Source organism: Phascolarctos cinereus, unplaced genomic scaffold (genome assembly GCF_003287225.1).
Source record: "Phascolarctos cinereus isolate Bilbo 61053 unplaced genomic scaffold, phaCin_HiC Scaffold_3;HRSCAF=262, whole genome shotgun sequence".
NCBI classification, from domain to species: Eukaryota; Metazoa; Chordata; class Mammalia; order Diprotodontia; family Phascolarctidae; genus Phascolarctos; species Phascolarctos cinereus.
Window position 1 is genome coordinate 209655285 of NW_027555736.1, and position 23707 is coordinate 209678991.

Sequence of the window (23707 nt, forward strand, 5' to 3'; positions counted from 1 at the left end):
TTATTCTTATCATAAGAAATCATACTTTCTACAAGGCTGAAGGGGGTGGAGCAATAAGACAGAGGTAGAAGAAAAGTTTATGGGGTTAGGTTCCCAGCTAGACCCACTGCTCCCACCAAGCATTAAATTAACATAAGTAGCGTTCATTATATTTTGTGTTTCTGATTATTCTGAATTCTAAGCCATTACCAAAACTTTTCATATGTAAAATGTGACATAATGTCACACCTCTCTTCCAGATGTATGCCCACAGCCAGCCCCTGTATAAATCCTTCTGTTTGGTTTTTCTTGTTGTTGTTTTGTTTGGTTTTGGTTTTACTTTTTGGTGAGGCAGTCAGGGTTAAGTGACTTGCCCAAGGTCACACAGCTAGTAAGTGTTACGTGTCTGAAACTGGATTTGGACTCAGGTCCTCCTGACTCCAAGGCCAGAGGTCTATCCACTGCACCACCTAGCTGCCCCTACTCTTTTGTTTTGCTTTGTTTTTAACTTTAGCCAGAATATTCCCTCTCAAGATAACAGTTGGTAGAGAATTGCCCTTTTGTATGTGATGCTCTGATCCAGTCATTATTTTAAGAATCATTGTAGAGATGGAGGGGTGGGGGGGGGATACTTTTCCATGAAAGAACACTGGATTTGGTCCATTTTGAAAGTACCATGGCAAACTTCTTAATGCTTTTGAAGTTCCATGAAGGTACAGTCTCTGTTTTAGCCAAGAAGGACAGCTTGTTCTAGGCCTTTATTGTCTTCTTGCATATGTGATTTGCCATCTAGAGCTTTATTCCTGTGCATTCAGAGAACCCAGATTTAGCAAGGGCCTTTAAGGATCATTTAAAACAATCTCCTCATTTTCTAGACGTGAAAACCTTATAAGACTGAGCTAAGATTGTACTGGGTTATTTGAAGTTGCTCAAGTTGAAAAGAACCTATTCCCTCTCATGCTTTTTAGAATTCTAAAACTGCTATAGGGCAGCCTTCTGGTAAAGTGGTTGATTAGAACAGGGGCCCTGGAGTCAGGAGGACCTGAGTTCAAATGTGGCCTCAGACACTTCATAACTGTGTTACCCTGGGCGAGTCATGTAACTCTGTTTACCTCCGTTTCTCATCTGTAAAATGAGCTGGAGAAGGAAATGGCAAATTGCTCCAGTATCTTTACTAAGAAAAAGAGTTGGACATGACTGAAACGGCTAGGCAACAACAAAACTGCTTTTGGTGAGAAAAAAAAAGCTTTACATTCTAGTTTTCTAAAAAATTACCTGTTGTAACTATATTTTCTTATTTTGGCTTCCTCAGTTAACCTCTTCAGGATTCTTCATTAAGTTTCATTTTCATTCTGTGTTTCCTCTGGGGTCTTGTATTTTGTGGGATTATTTTTAATTATTAATGCTTTTTTAAAAATTTTATTCCTTTTTTTTTTAAAAACAGTCATTTCCAGATATATCCTAAATAGAGTACTGCTCCCCCCCCCTTTAAGAGAAGTTGAGCAAAGCCATTCTTTAGGGATTAAGTGACCTTTTTGTCAGAGTTTCCTGAGCCACTCATCTCTCCTAAATCTTTCTAGTTCTAATTCTTAATAGACAGAGAGTTGTTCTTTGAGAGACTAGCCTGCCCTCGTACTATTGCTTCAATAATCTTTTGATTTGGATCCATTTGTTTAGGCTTGCTGAAGGATTGGAACCTCCAAGTAAATCCTTTCAGTAGGTGACTTTGCTCTAAACAATAACAGAAAAGTTCAAAGATAGTAACTCCAGTGTGCTCACTATATGAAGGCAGTACTACTAACTCACCTGCTTCTAGCACGGGGTGGATTACAAGTCGACAGGCATTTATTCTGTGCCAGGCACTGTGCTAACTGCCTGAGATACAAAGACCCTTCAATCAAGGAGCTCACAATCTGATGAGGCAGATAACACCCAAACAGCTGCGTACAAACAAGGCACATACAGAATTATAAAACTCTTTCCTCGTATCCATCATCAGCCCAACCTAAATGTCACATAGGATTTAGGGATTTACTATTTATAAACATTTAAGTTATAAATTAATCATGCAAATAATTAACTGTTGGAGAAGATTCATTTATTCATTCAGCATTCAACCCATAATTGTGTCTGTTTTTTACATACTCTTCTGTGTCCATGCTGTTTCTTTCCCTTCCTCCATTATATTGTAGGCTTTTTGAGGGCAGGACCTGATTGTTTTTGTCTTACTGGCAGCTTCTAGTAAAATGTCTGGCATATGGTAGGTATGGAGTAAATGCTTTTTGAATTGCGCTTTAATGTCTGCTATATGACAAGGCACCACTATACCAGGACCTGTGGGGAATACAAAATATAAGACATGGTGCCAGCCCCTGAACATGTAGTCTATTTCCTTCTTTCTTTTTTTTTTTTTAAGGCAATTGGGGTTAAAGGAGTTGCCCAGGGTCACACAGCTAGTAAGTAAAAAGTGTTTGGTCTGAGGCCATATTTGAACTCAGGTCCTCCTGACTTCAGGGCCAGTGCTCTATCCACTTCACCACCTAGCTGCCCCTCTGAACACATAGTCTAAAAGGGCATATCACAAAAGTATGGTAATAACCTAACTCCCCCTCACCCTCAACTTAGGTTATTGGAAACATTGATTTTTCTTGGTCTGAACTATTATGATTTCTTCTTTGCTAAGTATATTCAGTTTTACCTGACAAGAGAATTAATACCGGATTCATTTTGAAGATTAGTAGCATATGGTTTTGTTGAACCATATTGCTTAAACTATTAGGGGCTTAGTAGAATCAAGCGACTTTAATTCATGCTAATGTATGATAATTTTGAGCATCTTTACATGTAAATTTAGCTAAAACAAAAAAAATGCAGTTGTTTAAAATGCATCCCTTGTTTCACTTTAATGAATGATTTTGAGGCAATAGTTATAAATTCTGCTTACAACTAGTTTGGGATGGCTGATTTCTCCTTTTGAGCATTTGGTATCCTGTAATGACAACCCCTGCAGTGGTGAGCCATCTCCAAGTAAATGCAGCTGGCTTGCACAATCATGAATGACTTTGCACTGAGTTATTAATAATTGAAGGAGCTTGTCTCTTCCCGCTGCGTTCCATATGTAATTTATGGCTTTTAAGCCCATGCTAAAATCTAGAGAAAAGTCAGTGCTATTAAGTAGGAGAGGTAGACTTTTATATCTTATTTCCCTTCACTGAAGTTCTGTCATTGCAAGCACGTTTTTTTGAAGCTTAAAATATTGTCATTATAAAGGGTGAGTTCCTGCTTTGGTGATAGCAATAGCCCTCCTTCCCTGGCAGGTGAAATCTAAAGACCCCAACTTGAGTTTTCCTCTTGACCTATCCTTGACAGCTGAAGCCAGTTACTTCTCCAACCTCTTCTTGCCCTCAGTTTCTTCATTTATAAAATAAGAAAATTAGATCAAATAGATGGCTTCCTAGGCCTCTTTCAGCAACAACATTCTCCAGTATTGTTCTTGTTCTGTGCTTTTTAAATTTAAAACATAACAAAAACCAACAAAAACCACTTTAATACATTCACGTGCAAACTTGGTACTTCCAGGCTGCTTAGTCAACACAAGGGAAGATCTGGTCTTAATGGTCTGCAGTCATAGTCCCTGGAAGGTCATCTACTTGAACTTCAACCCCAAAGCATGAATGAAAATTCAGAGGAATATTGAAGGTTCTAAAAAGCCAAGAATACCATGGCTCCCTCAGCTTCAAGCAGTGAGATTGTTTTTGTGCTGTTTTTATGGGACTTTTTTTTCCTGTTACTTTCTTAGTATTTAAGTCACAGAGACCAATTAATCAGTCAGCAAATCATAAGTACAGTTATCCCTTCTACACAGTAAGTTTCCCTATCATGCTTTTGATACATCATGGGTTGGCATAAGAAATTAAATGGGAGTTTTTTAGGAGTTTTGCAGAAGCCACAGATGACATGCAAAGGCCAGCAGATAACACAGAAAAAGTTTAGGAACTCAGAAATGCATAAAATATATTTATAGTGTTGTATACTATCAACATATTTTATCTCTTAGTACCATAAATATACCCAAATTTTACAATAAGGTATTGTAAATGCCTCATAAAAGAAAAAGTTCTGGGGCAGCTAGGTGGCGCAGTGGGTAGAGCACCAACCCTGGAGTCAGGAGGACCTGAGTTCAAATTTGGCCTCAAACACATAATACATCCTAGCTGTGTGACTCTGGGCAAGTCATTTAATCCCAGTTGCCTCACAAAAAAAAAAAAAAGTTTCAGATGACTTCTGTAGTATTAAGAGAGGACCAAAAATTTTACGTGGATTTTCCAGATTACAGGGCTGCCATACCCCTAAACCCACCCCTCTTCCATGTGGAACAGATAGCTGTACCTGTCTACTATGGATCAGACACAATACTAGGCACTAGGGATACAGGTATAAAAAAAGAAACAATCTCTATTCTCAAGAACTTTAACTTCTGACAGAGGAGAGAATGAGTATAAGAACCTCCCATTTTCATTCACCTTTGGTAAAACCATGATACTTTCATAATTGCCAGAGCTTGATGACTTCACAGATTACTTGCACCTCACCTATCCAACTCTACTACCCCCGGTACACAGCCAGGAACCATGAAGAAACTCCTCCCACCCCCTTCCCCAAAAAAGAAAGAAAGTGGGGAGGGGGAGGGACAAGGCTTCAAGGAGCCGAAATAGCTCTCTGTGTACTGAAAACCGTGTATCTGACTCAGGGTGAGCCCTCCGGGCCCTCACAAAGCATGAACCTGTTCACTCTTTGCATCCAGTTCTAACAAGCCTGATTATCAGGTTTCTCAGCCCATAGCAGATTAGAAGTGGGATGTAAACTGCTGGAGGCGCCCGTAGAGAGAACAGCAAGAAGTGACCTCAGAAGCCTGACGAGAAAACCTGTGAAAGTAGATGTAAGAACTGTTTTTTTAAAAAGACAGCATTCTGGGACCACTTAGTGCACAGTCACAAGACGTCACAAAGTTCAGTGATTTCCTGAGGTAGCCACTCGCCTCAGTGAGTGACCGTTCTGTGGGAGTGTGATCATTGGCATTCGTAATTGGTGATGAAGAAACTCCCTTTAATCGTATCAGCTGCTGTGCTCAGAGTTACAGTCTGGGCCACCAAAAGGTGCAGTGAATTATCCAGGCTGAAAGTCTGTCTCAGAGGCAGTAAATGAATCCAGGGTCTTCCTGCCTCTGCCGTGTCATTCTGTCACACTGTGAAAGCATATAGCAATCATTTATGCTTACGATGTCCTGGAAATAAAGTATACTTGTTTATTTGTGGTAGCTCTGTATCTTTTTAATTGGCAGGGATTTTAGCACAAGCTTACTTATATTACCATAGGAAGACGGGAAGAGGTTCCTTATGGAAAGAGTATTGACTTTGGAGTCAGAAGGTCTCTACCTGGGTTCAGCTTGCACTCAGATGTTTTTATGAACTCTCTGAGGGCAGAGACGATATCTTTTGCCTTTTTTTGTATCCCTAGTGCTTAGCACAGTGTCAGGAACATAGTGGGTGCTTAGTAAATGTTTTTTGTTTGGTTGAGGGTTTTTTTTAATCATTTTTTTTAATTTATGGAATAAAACAAGCATTTCCATAACATAGTACAAGGTGAAAGATGATTGCACATGAAACCACAAATCCACTATGTATAATTTGCTATTTCTTTTAAATATACAGCAAAGTTATCGTGTAAATTTCCTTTTTTTCCCATCTTTCCTCGCCCAAGATGGCTACCATGAGACACAAATAAATACATGCATTCATGCACACCCACACCCACACATACACACACCCACACACGTAAAATTATTCTATACATACTTCTGTTTCTCTGGATGCAAATAGTGCCTTTCTTCATGTATCCTTTAAAGTTAATTTGGGTATTTATATTAGTTAAAATGACTTACTTGCTCGAAGTCATTCTTTTTTTTTTTAGTTTATTTTTAGTTTTTAACATTCACTTCCACAAGATTTAGAGTTCCAAATTTTCTCCCCTCCCCCCACCCCAAGGGCAAGCACTCTGCCCTCCCTTCTATCACCCTCTGCCCCATTCTCTTATTCCCTTCCATTTCTATTTTCCTGTATGGCAGGATCAATTTCTATACCTCATTACCTGTATATCTTATTTCCCAGTTGCATGAAAAAAACAATTTTTAACATTTGTTTTTAAAACTTTGAGTTCCAAATTCTCTCCCTTCCTCCCTCCCCATCCACCCTCACTGAGAAGGCAAGCAATTCCATATAGGTTATACATGTGTAGTCATGCAAAACACTTCCATAATAGCCATGTTGTGAAAGACAAGCTATGTTTCCCCTATTGTATCCCGCCCTCCGTTTATTCTATTCTCTCCTTTGACCTTGTCCCTTCTCAAAAGTATTTACTTCTGATTACCCCCTCCCCCATCTGCTCTCCCTTCTATTATCCTCCCTCTCTTATCCCATCTCCACCCCCCCCTTTTCCTGTAGGGTAAGATAGATTTCCATGTCTAATTGAGTGTGTATGTTACTCTCATTGGATTTGACTTAAGAAGGGAATAACATTCATTCATTCCCTCTTGCCTCTACTGTAAAAGCTTTTTCTTACCTCTTTTATGTGAGATAATTTACCCAATTCTACCTCTCCCTTTCTTCTTCTCCCAGTACAATACTCTCTTACCCCTTAATTTTATTTTTCGATATCATCCCTTCATATTCAACTCACATTGTGCCCTCTGTCTGTATCTATATTCCCTCCAACTACCCTAATACTGAGAAAGGTCTCATGAATTACAAATACCATCTTTCCATGTAGGAATGTAAACAGTTCAACCTTAATAAGTCCCTTATGATTTCTCTTTCCTGTTACCTTTTCATGTTTCTCTTGAGTCTTGTATTTGAAAGTCAAATTTTCTATTCAGTTGTGGTCTTTTTATCAAGAGTTCTTGAAAGTCCTCTAATTCATTGAATGTCTATTTTTCCCCTGAAGAATTATACTCAGTTTTGCTGGGTAGGTGATTCTTGGTTTTAATCCTAGCTCCTTTGACTTCCAGAATATCATATTCCAAGCACTCTGATCCCTTAATGTAGAAACTGCTAAATTTTGTGTTATCCTGATTGTGTTTCCACAATACTTGAATTGTTTCTTTGTGGCTGCTTGTAATATTTTCTCCTTGACCTGGGAACTCTTGAATTTGGCTATAATATTCCTAGGAGTTTTCCTTTTGGGATCTCTTTCAGGAGTTTATCAGTGGATTCTTTCAATTTCTATTTGACCCTCCGGTTCTAGAATATCAGGGCAGTTTTCCTTGATAATTTCTTGAAAGATGATGTCTAGGCTCTTTTTTGATCATGGCTTTTAGGTAGTCCAATAATTTTTAAATTATCTCTCCTGGATTTATTTTCCAGGTCAGTTGTTTTTCCAGTGAGGTATTTCATATTGTCTTCTATTTTTTCATTCTTTTGGTTTCATTTTGTTTTATAATTTCTGGAATTCTCATAGTGTCATTGACTTCCATTTGCTGCATTCTAATTTTTAAGGAATCATTTTCTTCAGTGAACTTTTGAATTTCCTTTTCCATTTGGCCAGTTTTGCTTTTTAGGGCATTCTTCTCATTGGTTTTTTGGACCTCTTTTGCCATTTAAGTTAGTCAGTTTTTTTAAGGTGGTATTTTCTTCAGCATTTTTTGGGGTCTCTTTTAGCAAGCTGTTGACTCATTTTTCATGATTTTCTTGCGTCACTCTCATTTCTCTTCCCAATTTTTCCTCTAGTTCTCTTACTTCTCTTTTGAGCTCTTCCATGGCCTGAGACCAATTCATATTTTTCTTGCAGGCTTTGGATATAGGAGTTTTGACTTTGTTGTCTTCTGGTTGTGTGTTTTGATCTTCTTTGTCACCAAAATAAGATTCTATAGTCTGAGGGGGTTTTTTTCCACTGCCTGCTCATGTTTCCAGCCAATTACTTGACTTTTTAACTCTTTGTTAAGGTAGGGCTCTGCTTCCTCCGTGGAGGGTGTACTGTTTGAAGCTTCAGAGGTTTTGTACAGCTGTTTTCAGAGATACTTCTAGGGACCTGTAAATTTTCAGTTCTTCCGAAGTAATATGATCAAAGGAGAGGTGTTTACTCTTTTCCTGGACTGTGCTCTGGTCTATGAGTGACCACAAGCACTCTTTTCTGCCTTGGAATTGTGAGAATGATTCCCTCTCCATCACCGCCACAAGCTCCGCTATGCCAGCACTCCTCTCACCCAAGAACTGCCACCCAGAACTGTGACCCAGATCCAAGCACTGGCAGAGCAAGAGATCCTGCCTCAGCACCAGCACAGAGATCCCTGGAATCCCCCTCTGACCAGCCACTCGATCCTCCCTTTGTCTGTGGGCCAAGAGCTCCAGAATCAGCCGTGGCTGCTGCCGCTTTCCCAGGGCTACACTAGGTCCAGGGTTAGACTGGGCTCCTCTCTCATCCAGATCTGACAGACATTTCCCACTGACCTTCTAAGGTGTCTTTGGCATTTGTGAGTTGAGAAGTCTGGAAACAGCCACAGATGCCCATGATTCAGTCTCCTGAGACCTACTCTGGATTTGCTGGGGCCCCTGTCATTGCCTGCATGGCCCATGTTGAACTGTACTCCTCTCCCAACTTGGCACAACAGACCTTTCTTATCAACCATCCAGGTTATCTTAGGCTGGAAATGTGTTTCTCTCTGTCTTTTTGTGGGTTCTACTGGTCTAGAATTTGTTTAGAGTCATTTTTTTACAGGTATTTGAAGGGGCTGGGGAGGGAGCTCAAGCAAGTCACTGCTTTTTACTCCACCATCTTGGCTCTGCCCCCAAGCTCACCAAAGTCATTCTTAAAACAACATTGCTGTTACTATATGCAGTGTTCTCTTGGTTATTGACTATCTGTGACCTTGGGCAAGTGACTGGGCCTCCTTGGTCCCTGTTTCCCTTATCTATAAAAAGGAGCTGCTGAACAAGATGTCCTCTGAAGTTCCTTCTGATTCTTAATTTCTGGTCCTGTGAGCTCTGGGCCTCAATTTCCTCATCTGTTAAAGAAGAGCATTAGACCAGATGACTTTTAATGATCTTCTAGCTCCAAATCTGTGATCCTTTCCCTTGCTGCTGTTCCACCTGGGCTGTGTTACTTCTTTTCCCTTACTCATCTCTACCTCTCCTCAGCCTGAGCAGTGGGTGTGGCAGAAGAAAGGTGGGTGAGGGGAGGGAGGAGAGAGCCCACCTTTGGTGTTAAAACACAGGGAATCAAACCCACTATCCCCAAGGTCAGAAATACCCTAATGGGGCATGCAGAGGTACCTCTTGGTTCATGATGAGAATCTAGAAGCTGGTAAATTTAGATCAGAGATTTAGAGCTAGAAGTGACCTTTAAGGTCACCTAGTCAGTCATGTCAGATGCACATAGAACTGGGGACCACTGATTCATACATAAGGATCCCTAAGGGCTTCATATTGACTTAGTGGGTTTTTTTCTATTTTTTTCCTTTTTATTTATTTTTTAAAATGAATTTATTTCTAATTTTCAACATTCACTTCCACAAGATTTTGAGTTCCACATTTTCTCCCCATCTCGTCCATCCCCCTACCCCAAGATGGCATGCATTCTGAATACCCTTAATCTGCCCTCCCTTCCGTCTGTCTCCCCTTCTCTTATCCCCTTCCCCTTCAGTTTTCCTGTAGGGCAACATAGATTTCTATACCCCATTTCCTGTATATCTTATTTCCCAGTTGCATGTGAAAACAATTTTTTTTAACTTTTGTTTGTAAAATTTTGCATTCCAAATTTTCTCGACTTAGTTTTAAATCGTGTTATTGTCTATGCTTCATTATATTTTTATTTTGTTAAATATTTTCCAGTTATGTTTTAATTTCATTTGGCCGTGCTCCATGTTTGACATCCCTCATCTTGGTAAGCCCTTTCACTTTACGGCTGAGAAAACTGAAGTCTTTATACAAGTAGTTAGTAACAGAGCTGGGATTTGAACCCAGCTTCTCTAGCACCAGATGTTAATACTCTTTCCTTGTACCACATGGAAGCCACCATTGGTCAGTAGAAACTATTTGTGATATGGCCCAAGACTGAGAATTAGGATCTTTTTTTTTTTAACTTCTTTGCCAGCCAAACATAAAAGGGCAGTGTCAGAGGACCCACCCACCAACAATTGAGAACCATTGAGGAGATCGAGACTGTACACCCTAGTATTCTGTGTGGAAGGAAAGGAATGCTCTAGATCAGTAAATCTTTATAGAAACCTTAGGGCATGTAGGTGGCATAGAGGATTGTGTATTGGGTTTGGAATCAGGAAGACATCTTCTTGAGTTCAAATCTAGCCTCAGAAACTAACTCATTAACTCTATTTGCCTCAGTTTCCTCATCTGCTAAATGAGCTGGAGAAGGAAATGGCAAACAACTCCAGTGTCTTTGCCAAGAAAACCCCAAATGGGTCACTAAGAGTTGGACGTGACTTAAACGACTCAACAACGACAAAATATAAACATTGACACAAAGGAAAATTGACAAAGGACAAAAATTAGATCAGCTGTCACCAGGAGTTATTAGAGCCTGCATTTGGAATCAAGAGACTGGGTTCAGAACTTAGCCATGCTGTTTACCATCTTTATTTGTGACTTTGGGCAAGTGAGTTCACCTTTCTGGGCCTCAATTTCCTCATCTTTAAGAGAGAAAATTTTGGAATAAATGATTTCTTAGATTTCTCTAATCTATGATCCACTGACCTGCACTGAAGCTCAGTAGACTTGGAGAGTATCAACATATTATGCTAAAGGTATGCTGGATAGGATAGTTGGCCATCTTGTGGCAGCATTTATTTGATGTTGTTCTTCATATGTCACTAGACTAGAATACATCCCAAGTAACTGTTCTTTATAATGATAACTTTGAGTTGTTGATGAAAATTTGATGTGTCAAAACACATCCTCAGCCATCCAGAAAATGTGACCACCTATGCTATAATGATAATAACTTCTCTTTAAGTATTCTCTTTACAACAACAGTGTGAAGAATATATTTACCATCTTCACTTTAGACAGAAGAAAACTGGGGCTCAGGTTAATTTTTATACCTCTTCATAGAAAGAGTCCTACCAGCTACTAGTATCTCATTCCAAATTAGTCATTCAATTTAATGTCCATTTTCTTAAATGTAAAATGGGAATAACAGTTGCACCTACTGTCCAGGGTACTTATAAGGATCAAATAAGATGCAAAACACTTTGTAAATCACTATATGAATGCTAGCTATTGCTGCAGCTACTACTACTACTACCAGCCCCACCCCTATCACTATTACTATTACTACTACTGCTGCTGCTGTTGCTGCTGCTGCTACTACTACCACCACCACCACCACTATTACTACTACTACTGCTGCTGCTGCTACTACTACTACTATTATCATCATCATTATTATTATTCTCCAAGGTTAGGTGTGACTCCTTTCATGAAGGGCTTTGAAAAAAGGGGATTGTTCTGTCATCATTATCGTTCATCAGTGAACATTTCTATTAGTCAGTCCTTGTAGCATGATTATAGGATAAAATTATTTTAATCAGAATGGTTGGGGAAAAGGGCATCCTGGTATTAGTATTAGTAAGTATTAAAAGTTCTGATGCTCTCTCTCTGTCTCTGTCTGTCTCCCTTCCCCCATCTTCTCTCTTTTGTCTTTCTCCCCTCTCTCTCTTTCCCCCTTCCTTTCTCTCCCCCCTTGTCTCTTCCCCATCTCTCTCTTTCTCTCTCCCCCATCTTTCTTTGCCCTCTGTCTTCCCATCTCTCTCTTTCTGTCTCTTACCCATCTGTATCTCTCTGAATCTGTTTCCTCTTCCTTCCCCTCTCATTCTCCCTCCCTCCTCTGTTTTTCTTCTTCTTGCCACCCCTCCCCCCACTCTCGTTCCTCAAGGATTCTGAATGGCTGAGATTTTGCCACACTTAGTTTTAGAAGACAGGAGAAGGGGATTATACATTATAGCAGGCTTTCCATCCTCAGACATTAACATTTCAAGAGTTTTGGAATTTTGAAGGAGGAAGGAGTAATCAAAGTCCATTTATCTCTGAAATTTAGTTCCAAGGAGCACATTTCCCCAATGATGGCTGAGTCACTGTCACTTAAGGTTGAAAATCCATATTTTTCAAGATTCTTTCTCACACTCACAGGTCTTTAGGGTCAACACAGGTTTGGGAGGGGAAGTGCATTCTCTTGTCCAAGCCACTGAAGTTTTATTAAGTCAGTACTGCCTAGGGTCAGTGAATCAAGGTGACTCCAATGCTGACCCAGGGTATGCAGAGGACACAAATGCTTTTTGCTCAGTTTTGTATAGTATGTTCCCTTTTATCCGGCATCCAAATATCCCCACAACTCAAGTAACTAGAATTTTTCCCACAGGACTACGGAGTGATAATTATGTTCATCATGATGACCCTGAGGCAAGATCCCAATGTCCCTTCTGAATATTTGAAGATTGAATTACATTTGTTAGGATTTTCATGTTAATTATATTCTCATTTGTTGAAAGTTGGTGATGGGGGCAAGTAATGCCCGCTTAACCAAAAATAGTCACTTAACCAGGATGCCCTTTTTCCCACCCATTCTGACTACTAGAACTGGTTTTTTTGTTTTGGTTTGTTTTGGTTTTTTAAATCAGGCCAGTCATGTGATCATACTTGTTTTCGGAATGTCACTTTGGTAACTCGGTAGAGGATGAGTTCTAGAGAGGAGAGGCTTGAGTTTACTCATCAGTTCAGTTGCTAAATCTGGTCGTTTCTGCCTCAACAATATCTCTCACATCTGGCCCCTTCCTACTCACGTAGTTACCATCCTGGTTCAGAACCTTGTCACTTCTGTACTACTGTAATAGCTTCCTAATTGGTCTGTCCTCTCCAAGTCTTTTCCCCTTTCTAATCCTTCCTTCACAGAGTAGCCAAAGTGATCTTTCCTTTCTTTTTTTTTTTTTTTTTGGCTAGGCAGTGGGGTTAAGTGACTTGCCCAGGGTCACACAGCTAGTAAGTGTTATGTGTCTGAGGCCAGATTTGAACTCAGGTCCTCCTGAATCCAGGGCCAGTGCTCTATCCGCTGCACCACCTAGCTGCCCCCAAACTGATCTTTCTAGTATGCTTTCCACTCTCAGTACACTCCATTGGTTCTGTATTACCTCCAGGACCAAATATAAATTCTCTCTGACATTTAAAGTCCTTCATAACCTTGTCCTGACCTAATCTTCCAGTTGCCTTATTGTATATTATTTCCATTCACATACACTACAGTGCAACCAGACTGTTCCTCACACAAGACATTCTCCCACCTCTCCACCTTTGCTTTGGCTGTCTCCTTAAGCCTGGAATGCACTCCCTCCTCACCTGTGACCCTTGGGAGGCCTTGTTCATTTTCAGGGCTCAGCACAGGTGCCACCTTCTACATGAGTCCTTTTCTGATCCCCATAGCTACTAGTACCTTCCCCCTGAAATTGTTTTGTATATTTGCTTTTTTATATCTCTATATATGAATATGTTGCCTTTCCTGGTTAGACTTTTAACATGGTTGAAGACGGAGAGTGTTTTTACTTTAATCTTGGCATTCCCATAATGTGGCACATAGCAAATATCTAAATTTCTGTTGCTTTCTTGATTAATAATAAGAGACTATAGCAAACGATAGTTAATTTGAAGCCTGACTTACAGATGTGGCCATGTTAGTAGAGATAAAGGAAATGGATGTCAGAAGTGCTAGGGAGTCATAATTGACGAGCTTTGGGAGTCCATTGAAAAGAACAGGGAGAGGGCTGGCCAGGAAATTAAACATTTCTCCAAAAGTTGTGGACTTAGATTCCTGAAAGGTGGTTTTATCAACAGAAATAGGGACACTGGGAAGAAAGGGATGTGTTTTAGGGGGAAAGTTAATGAGTTCTGTTTTAAACATGGATGAGTTTGAGATGAGTATGGGATGTTCACTGAGAAATGTTCACTAGGCAGTTGGTGATTTAGGAACTGGAACTCGGGAGAGAGAGTAGGACTGGATATATAGATTATCAAAGAGATAGATTGTTAGAACCAGGAAGGTATCTTAGCAAACGTGTATTGGGTCAGCAAGCTATAACCTACAAGTCACATTGGGTCCAACACTTGTTTTAATACAGCCCATGAGCTAAGAATGGTTCCTAAGTCCCTGATCTGTTAGAAATCACTGCCCCTGTTTTACTGAAGAAAATGTTTCCTAGGTCACTTCTGAACCTAATTTCTTGGTCTTAAGGATCCAGCAGGAGAGAAGTTGACCACCCTCCATGGATGAGCATCCTACCAAGTCATCTCTTCATCCCTGGCCTTATATTTACTCTCCTGGCAGAGAGAGAGAGAGAGAGAGAGAGAGAGTGTGTGTGTGTGTGTGTGTGTGTGTGTGTGTACACCATAACTCTTTTTTTCCTGCGGGCAGTTGCCCTGAGAAAAGAGTCTGCTTCCTCATTCACCCACAAGTGTTTGTCCATGCCAACATGAGATGCTTTCTGATTCTATAATCTTTGCTAATTCATGGAATGGAACAACAGCCTGATTTTTCAAAACTTATTTAAGATAATAAGGTTCCACCAACTGTCAGAGAAGGATTGTTTTGACTCCCTGATTATCCACATTGAATGAAAATATCCTTGATAGAAGACAAATACAGGCTATTGTGGCACTAGTATTGGTGACCATTTCTTCACACCATTTCTACTTCCTCCCTTTGTGGCGTTCTTTCAGGTATAGCAGTGCCAAGTTACCAGGCTCAATCTTGAATAACTTGATCACAATTTGACCTTTCTGAGGTGAAAATAATTTTTTCTGTAGTCAAAAGCAGAAACTGTTTGCTATTTTTTTCCTGCCTGTTTTGATGCCGTACCTTCTCTCCTTTCTTCAGGAATGGCATGACCAGTTGTCGGATGCGGACAGAAAGTGAGCAGTCCTGTGGCTCTCCGGTCGTTAGCGGTGACCCAAAGGAAGATCACAATTATAGCAGTGCCAAATCTTCCAACCCCAGGAGCACCTCCCCAGCCAGTGACTCCATTTCTTCTTCCTCTGCCGATGACCATTATGAGTTTGCTACAAAGGGCAGCTGCGAGGGCAGTGAGATTAGCTTCCAGAGTCACGAGAGCCATAGTGAAACCGAAGAGGATGACAGGAAGCATAACAGAAAGGAGACCAAGGATTCTTTAGCTGACAGTGGGTATGCGTCACAGCACAAGAAAAGGCAGCATTTATCCAAGGTGAGGAAAGTCCCTAGTGATACGCTGCCCCTTAAAAAGCGACGCACAGAGAAGCCCCCTGAGAGTGACGACGAGGAGATGAAGGAAGCAGCTGGGTCTCTCTTACACTTAGCAGGAATCCGATCCTGCTTGAACAACATCACCAATAGGACGGCAAAGGGGCAGAAAGAGCAAAAGGAAACCACAAAAAATTAAAACAAATCACTGATTTGTTTTGAACTTACTAAAAAAAAAATTTGTTTCAGCACGTCAGGAGAATTCTAATGATTTGTGGCAATATCAACAATTTTTTTCCCTTTTGGTTTGGTTTAATTTTTTTTTGGACCCTTAAGATTTTTTATTTTTAAAGGAGATTGAAGCCATAGAACTCGTACTGACACTCAGCTGTTTTACAAAAGCTTTTCATTATCTGAAGACAAAACCATAAAAAGCCAAAATTTACATTGCTTTCTCCAGCTTGTCAGAATACATGGTTGAATATGCCGTGACACCCGCTTTAATGCAGTGGAAGTACAATTTGGCACCAGTTACCCGTTGGCACCTAGAGGAGATGTGCACAAATCAGTCATTGGTCAGGCCCAACCCCTAGGATTAAGAAATTAAAATGTTCACATGATTGGGTTAATGATTTGAATGTGAATTAAGGAGATTTGGGGAAAGCAGGAAGGCCTTCCGTCTTGACAGAACCGGGAACCAGCCAGTGGCACTGTGGGTTCCAGGGGTGACGTTGCAAGTCTGGAGTTGCCACATGTCAGGCACGGTGGTTTCCTGCTTTAACATACCCTGTGGCTTAGAAATGTAAAGACTGATGCCTTTTTAAGTGGTGGAAACTGAACTGTGTATGTGATGGGTTTCAGTGAATGATGAGAAGGAAAAGGGCAAATTGTTAGAGATCTCACTAATCATTGAATTCTGTCTTCTATAGTAGATTCAGAAGCCATAAACCCGAAGATTGGCACTGCGTACAAAAAATAACAATAATGCAGAGAACAAGCTATGTCTTCTTAACTGCCTGAGTGAAAAGCAATCAAGTCTAAGAAATTACAGTAGATATTAAGGAAGGAAATAATGATACAGATCTTTTTCCGTGGATCCAAAAATATTTGATCTAGTTTTTAAAAAATTTAGAAGCTACAAAACCTGCCATTAGTATTATGATGTGTTTTTAAAAAAAATTTGTTTTCAAGGCATATTGGTGGACAAGAAAATAATATCTACCAAAAAGAGCTCCTAAGCTGCCCTCAAAATGGAGTTTTCAGTTAATGTCAGTCAGGATTCATCTGTGCAAAAATCATTGATTTCCAGATTCACCCAGTGTAGCCAGCAAGAATATCTGATCCACAGTGCATGGATTCCTTTGAGGAAAACAAAACAAGAAATCACAAAAAAAAACAAAAACAAAAAAACAAAAAAAACTTTTTTTATTCAAAGATAACAAAGTTCTTGTAAGGTAAATAATGTATTTAGCATGAAGCATGAATTATTTTCATATAAATATAGAAAATAGAGAAAAGGCTATGCCTCTAATTTTTAAGCCTTTAGGCTTAGAAGTTTTTTGTTTTTTTGTTCTGGTTGGGTTTTTTTTTTATTGTTGTTGGGTTTTTTTGTTTGTTTGTTTTGTTTTGTTTGTTTTGTTTCTGGTTTTTTGAAGCAGGTGTTTAAGGTTTAACCTTCTTCAGGGACAAACACTGACTGTTGGGGAATTTACTCTGCAATATATATAAATATATATATAAAAACTCCACGCTCTGGTAGGGCTTGGATGGTTGAACTATACTGCCTTGTCTGAACATTCAGCCCCCTTCTCCCCCCACCCTGATTTCTCTGTTTAAAAAAGTGTGTCCTTTCTCTTTGTCTGTACATGTCTAACATGACGCAATAATTTGAGGGCAAATTTAGTAGTGAGTGTGTATGATAGAATCAGGAGAATAATGGGAAGCTGAAACTGAGAAAATCATGATGATTTGGTTCTAGGATAGATGGCAGTGAATAATTATGCAAATTTGCCCCTAAGGAGGAAGAAGAAATTGCTAACAGGCCTTATCTGATGATGGTATGAAATACGGTACAGTGTTCAGGAGACAGTGACACAGGTGGTAGAAATGCAACTCCCAGGACATTTTACAGTAACAATAGAATATAAAAAGAGGCAAGAGGAAGTCCCTGCTCTCCATTTCCTCAGTGCTCTAGAATTTTCTCCTAAAATCATCTGAATCAAGAGGATACTATATAACAGGGCAACCTAGTAAAAAAGCAGAAACCCCTCTTATTTTTCATTTCTATTAAAAAATGCAAGTATGCCTATAATGTCTGGGGTTTTTTCTCCTTTTCAGAAACCTGAAAAGCTAACAACAGAAAGATCTGATATTTTGCCTCACCTCCCCAGTGAATTGAAATTAAGACAAACCAGTTGCCACCTGATATGGAAGGACCCTGCTAATTTTGATTAAGAAACAGAAGGCTCCTGCAAGGGGTTCAGATCCATCTGTGGGTGTTTGGTGAGGGAAAGTAGGCCTTTAAATCAAAGGAAGAAGGCCAGTTGGCCTACACTGCAGAGTTGTTTTGCTCTGATTCAGTGAAGAGGGAACTCTTTGTTTCATAAATATATCACAAGTAGAACCAGTTAATTGAGCCTGAATTCCTCTTTTGCCGATTCAGCAGCATTACTCAGGCAAGATTCTGTCACTAAAGGATGAGTATTTTTGTTTCAGTGAATGGGGATAGAAGTAAAGGCAATCTGTTCTCTCGGGCTTCTAGGATCTTTGCACCATGAAGGAGGTCACCCCAAGACAGAATGAATCTGAGTTCTCCTTCCAACCATCTTGTCATTGTTTTCTGCCCTTCAATCCCTGCAGATTGATAGAAGAGATTCCCCTCCCCAGCCTCTCTCCCTCTAAATCATATTTAATCCATATTCTCAGAACACATTCAAGCCTGATTCTGGCAAAGTGTTGTTCCTTCCAGTAAGTACCTGTAAACAGTTCCTGATCATTTCACTTTTAAATGAGCAAAGGCCCTTTTTAGAAAACCATAAAATGTATCATGTAGTTTCTTGTTTTGTTCTCTTTGAGAAGCAGATCTTAACTAAGTGTTGTATTCTTTACTCTTGAACCACTCTTTTGCTTAAATACCTCAATCAGCAACTTTCCAAGTGTCATTTTTCCCAAGTCTCACTTTGTTGGAGCAACTTTAGCAGAGGCTCATTCTTCTCCTCTTGATTTTGAAGCTTACACGTTGTACATAACCAAAACAGTGAGTCAGTACAGAATCACAGGATCTGAATTGGAAGGAGCCTCTGAGACCATCCTGTCCAATCCATAGCAGGCCAAGAGTCTCCTCTGTAACAAATCTGAAACTGGGTCATGCAGTTTTTCCATGAAGACCACTACCATGGTGGAACCCACTATCTCTTGAAGAAGCCCTTTCAATAGTAGCTGTAATTGTGAGGAAGGTTTTCCTTCCAACAACCCAAAATGTGTGTCTCTTCTATTTCCCTCTGCCCATCTCCACTCTGAGGATAAGTTTAATCTATTTTCCACCTGTCTCCCTCTGATTCTGTTTCTCTCAGTTCCATCCCAATGATCCTCATATGGCATGATCTTAAAGGCTCTTCACTGGTCACCCTTCTCTGGATACTCTCCATCCTATTCATGTTCTTAAGTGGCACCCCAAACTGAGCACAACTCTCCAGATGGGATCTGACCAGGGCAGAATGCACTAGGATTTTTCCCTTCCCTTGTCCTGTACTAGACCTGTCTAAATGTAGCACATGATATCAGATTTTATTTTATTTTTTTGGCTGCAATATCCCTCTATTCACTTCATGGAGCTTATCATATCCTTGAATCCCTAAATCTTTTTCAGATTAACTGCTGTCTGACCTATTTTGAACTTAGGAAGTTAATTTTTGGAAGCCATCATAAGACTTTATTTACATATTCCCCTAATTTCATCTCATTAATTTTTGAATCTGTGCCCTAGCCTTTTAGGATCTCTTGGGCTCCTGATTTTGTAATCCAGTGTGTTGGCCAGCCCTCTGAGCTTTGTGTGATCTGCAAGTTGGTCAGTATTACATCTAAGGCTTTTATCCATGTCACTGGGGTGAACCAGCCCCTAAGACACTCTAACAGACACTTCCTTCCATTAATTACTGTTCTTTTGGTTTAACCTATTTCAAATGTACCTGACTTTACTGTGGTTTAGACAGCATCTTCCATCTTTTCCATATTACTAGAACGAGACACACTATTCCAAACTTCATTAACATCTCGATAATCTCCATCCATGACATTCAGGGGACCTACTAACCTGCACTTTTAGCATAGATAAGAGTCACTTGCCTGGGGCCAGAAGATAAGCCTGGAATACTCTATGCAGATCACAGTAAAATTCACCTTTCATGCCATGCTTTCTCACTCTTGCTAGTAGCATTTAGGGCCAACTCCCATGAAAAGCATTTACATTTAACATTTTAAAAGAAAATTTTTAGCCGTGAACCTGGGGAATGGGGAGGAAAAGGGGGCAGGGAGTGCTATTTATAATGTACCTAGTTGAAGAACAGGATGGTCAATGCCTTTGAAGGCAAAGGGACAGGAGACATGCAGTGCAGTAAAAAAATTAAGCAAAGCCCTGTTTGTGAAAGAATATTTTGCATAAACTTAATCCACTTGAGGCCTAAGATTCCCTTCCAGCCTTTTGATCATTCATCTTCCAGTACCCATTTATTAGTTTGTCCTAATAAACTTACCTACTCACCATTAGGAAGTGTTTTTCATTCTGTTTTCATAATTGGTCTTTTGGACCTTGGTGGCTCCAAGCAGAGCATTTCAGCAGCGTTTAAAACTACCTTAAGTGGCCTAGAACATACATGTACTCTGCAACCTAGAATCACATATTATTGGCTCTGACACACTTAAGAGAATATCTTTAGGTTTTTTCTTAAATGATGTACATGTAGACAGTTTTTTAAAAGATTCTATTAGATGTCATTTAATCTTCCCTCAGTACTCAGAAAAGGGATTGCATTATTGATTTCCCTTCCTGCCCTACCCGTAGTATTCCATAATTTCTCCCTTCCCACCCCAACAGATCTTTAGATTTCCCAGAGTTCCTTGGTATAGTTACCTATGTAGGAAGTTACCAAATCTTTGTTGCAGTGGTGTTCCCCCCAGAAACCCAGTCCCAGCTAAGCAAGTGATGAAAGATTTTTGACCTGATCCAATCATGGCAATTGTTTTAAGGTCTTTGGAAAGCTATGTAACTAAATACAAAAGAGATCTGTAACAGGCCTGGCCTGAAAATCCTTTGCCTTTTCTAAGACGAATTCAGGTATTTGGGGCTAGCATTGTTGTTACTGACAGCACTTCAGGTGAAAAGCCAGGAATACCTTCAATGGGATTCAGGAAATGCTGAGCTGCAAATGACTGGAGCTTCTAGAGAGGAAATCTTTTTGATGGCTTCTCCCACTCCATGCCCTCTTTTCCTTCCCCCAAGTCCTGCTATACACAAGGACTAACCGTTGTCCAAGTGATGTCAAACATATGCCTAAAAAACGAAGTGTATGTTATTCCCACACTGTGTTCATTGGTCTTCAGCCACATCACCGAATGAACCGAATGGAGTGGTAACCAGAAGTTACTCACAAGTGACCTGATGAGAAGTATTTAGGATATGGGATTGGATTAAATATATGTTGTTTTGGTTGGTTGTTTTTTTTTTTAAACCCACCTCACCTCATTCAGAATGGGAATGGTTTCTTTGTGGTGGATCACAGCTTGCCCGGATATGACAAAAATTTTTTTGGTAGACAAGCAACTTGTTTAATCTTCTAGATTTTGCCACCAAAAGACCCTTTGGACCATGTGCATCCTCCTCTTGACCATGCCTGCATTATCAGTGTTGACTGTTAAATCCCCAGTATCATAGTTCATAACCCTCCAGTTATCTATCGAACACTGTTATGCACATAATCCAGCACTGTGATCTAATTTAAATAATACTTTTTTATTATTTATACTACTATAGATGATAGACATCAACACTTTTTTGCTATATAACCTAAGTGATAACCCTCTCTTAGTTACCTGCCAAACTCTGAAATTGTTTGGTTTCTATTGCAGTTAGCACAGCTACAACAATGTCGTAACAATGTCTTTTTTTCCTTCGTATCGTGTAAATCAAAAGTATATACATTGTGTGTGCGGTTTCTGTTTCAAGCTGGAGTTTTGCAAGGATTTACACTTAACATTCGATGTTCTGTATACTTTTGTGAACCATCTGTTAATCCCCTCTTCCTTGGAACAAGCACCCACCAAGGTTGCTTCTTTTCCTTTATTTTCTTTCTATTCTTCCCTCATTCTGGTTTATTCTTGAATTAAGCACAGACTTGTCAACTGGGTTGCTTCATCATTAATAGTGTACCCAACATTGCGATTCTTCCATGTTTTGACGAATAAGTGCTAATTTCACTGACCAAAAATTAGGGGAAGGATAAGGAAAACAGAATAAAGAAAAAACAACTCTTAAAAAAGTCCAAACCTGATGTGTCTATAAGGTGCTGCATCACTGTTGTTGCACATTTGAAAATCAGAGATGTCATGATCACTTCTAACTTAACCATGCTAACAAGTAGCCTTCCTCTTTGTTGGTGTTTTCTTTGTGATCATTGAAACCAAGAATATTTATTTGGAAAGATATGAACAGTGTTGTATTTTTTTTCACTGTATTGCATTTGCAACAGGTGCAGAATGGCCTTCTCTACCTTTTGCAAAGTAATTGATATTCCATATTGGATTCACAAAGACTTCGATATGGTTGAGCTATCATACCTAGCAATCGTATTTCATCCTTTTTTATTACTGTGGCCTGAAATCCCCAATCCCTTCTTATAGATTGAAACTGAGCTCACTTTCAGTTATTTAAACCTGAAACACTTCTCGAGTATGTATGTATGTGAAGGCCACTTATTTAAGGTCATATTGTCTTGCATTCAGTAACCAATTTCACATGTGTGTCATTCACACTCACTACGTTAACTGCCATGGCAAAAATATCAAGGGGAAAAAGTATTCGTGTGTCTAGAAAACATTATGCACCTGTACTTTTTTCTACTCTGATTCTGTAACACTTCTGAGTTCAGTTTTTTGTTTTGTTTAACAATGGATGAAAAAAGCAATCAAAAGACTGAGAGATTTAGGGGTCAGTTGATCTTCACTGGCCAATAACTTTACCTGGCCAAATTAATTTTAGTTGAGAAGTTACTGTTCAAAAGCCAATTTTTTTTCTTGTATTTGCTGTATGAAACTGCCAATATGAATAGAAAATGAGAACCACGATGGAGGAAGAAAAAGTAATATTAAGTTGTATTTTTTGTTACCTAAGTGAGCAGTCCGAAGGCAAGAGTGAGCAGCTGAACTTTAGGGAATGAGATGGTGTTGATTTAGAGGCATACATACCTGCATTTTACATTTTCTTGATGTGTAATCATATTGCCAAAGACAAACTATTTCATCAATTATTGTAAATAACACTTTTCCCCAAACCTACCATAAAGTTTCTGTGATGTATTGTCTTCCAGTTGCAATAAAAATTACTGAGTTGCATCAATTGAAGAAAAAAAAGTAGTAGTGTGTGTACCGACTCTCAATATGTAAATGTTGAGCAGTAAAATAATTTATATTTCTTACCTGCTTTAGGGCGTCTGCTTGTTTTTGTAGTCCAGCTTTAGCGCCTCAACTATACATACGATAACTGATGTATGCCATGCTTATCTTACTCTTCCATTTACTGTTACAACTGAGGCAGCAGTAAACAATCTCCAGCTAGTTGTACATGAGGCTTGCATGTGTTTCTCAGACTTCAGCCCACCAATACCCTGTTTATCTTCAAATTTCCCCATCACTGCCCTAGCCTACCTTAGAGGTCATCTAAGATGAAAGGGCAGAATGGATCAGTTATTCATGAGGAGTCATCCCCAATTAGTCCATTTTGGTTTCTAAGGCTGCATGAGACCGTAGGTTAGGGGCTAGAAATTTCATCTACAGTCATTATGCCCTGCCTATTGTAACTAGAGTACCCCCCTACCCCCAGCCCAAGGACCAATAGAGTGTGGGAATAAAGGGAGTAAATGTCAGAATGACAGGTTATAAGCTGTCTAGTTACCCTATGGAGGAGGTTGGCCACCTTTCCCTCCTTCCAGTTTTCTTAAATGCCTCATGTGTGTGTTAATACCTTCAAATCCAAGGTGATATTGTGAAGCAACATTTCATCCCAGATACTAGGACCTATACATCCATATTATATTGTCATCCCCCCACCCCAGAGCTGTCATCTGAGAAAACTATCTGTGACCTCCTGCCACACCATGTTCTCGGGACTCATGAAGTCTTTGGAGATAACCTTCTGGACTTGCCTGCTGTATATTCTTTCAGACAGATATCTTTCATGGTGGCCAATCTT

General features: G+C 39.7%; 1 protein-coding gene across 6 annotated transcripts in view; it reads left to right on the forward strand.

The window, feature by feature from the left end:
• Positions 1–22939, forward strand: part of FOXN3 (forkhead box N3) — a 504847-nt gene extending 481908 nt beyond the window's left edge. For all 6 annotated transcript variants that reach the window (XM_078151439.1, XM_078151440.1, XM_078151441.1 and 3 more), the window contains one exon: positions 14905–22939. In XM_078151439.1, the coding sequence (XP_078007565.1) occupies positions 14905–15445 (541 nt within the window). In that variant the 3' untranslated portion in view covers positions 15446–22939. The remainder of the gene's footprint in view (positions 1–14904) is intronic.
• Positions 22940–23707: the final 768 nt, after the last annotated feature.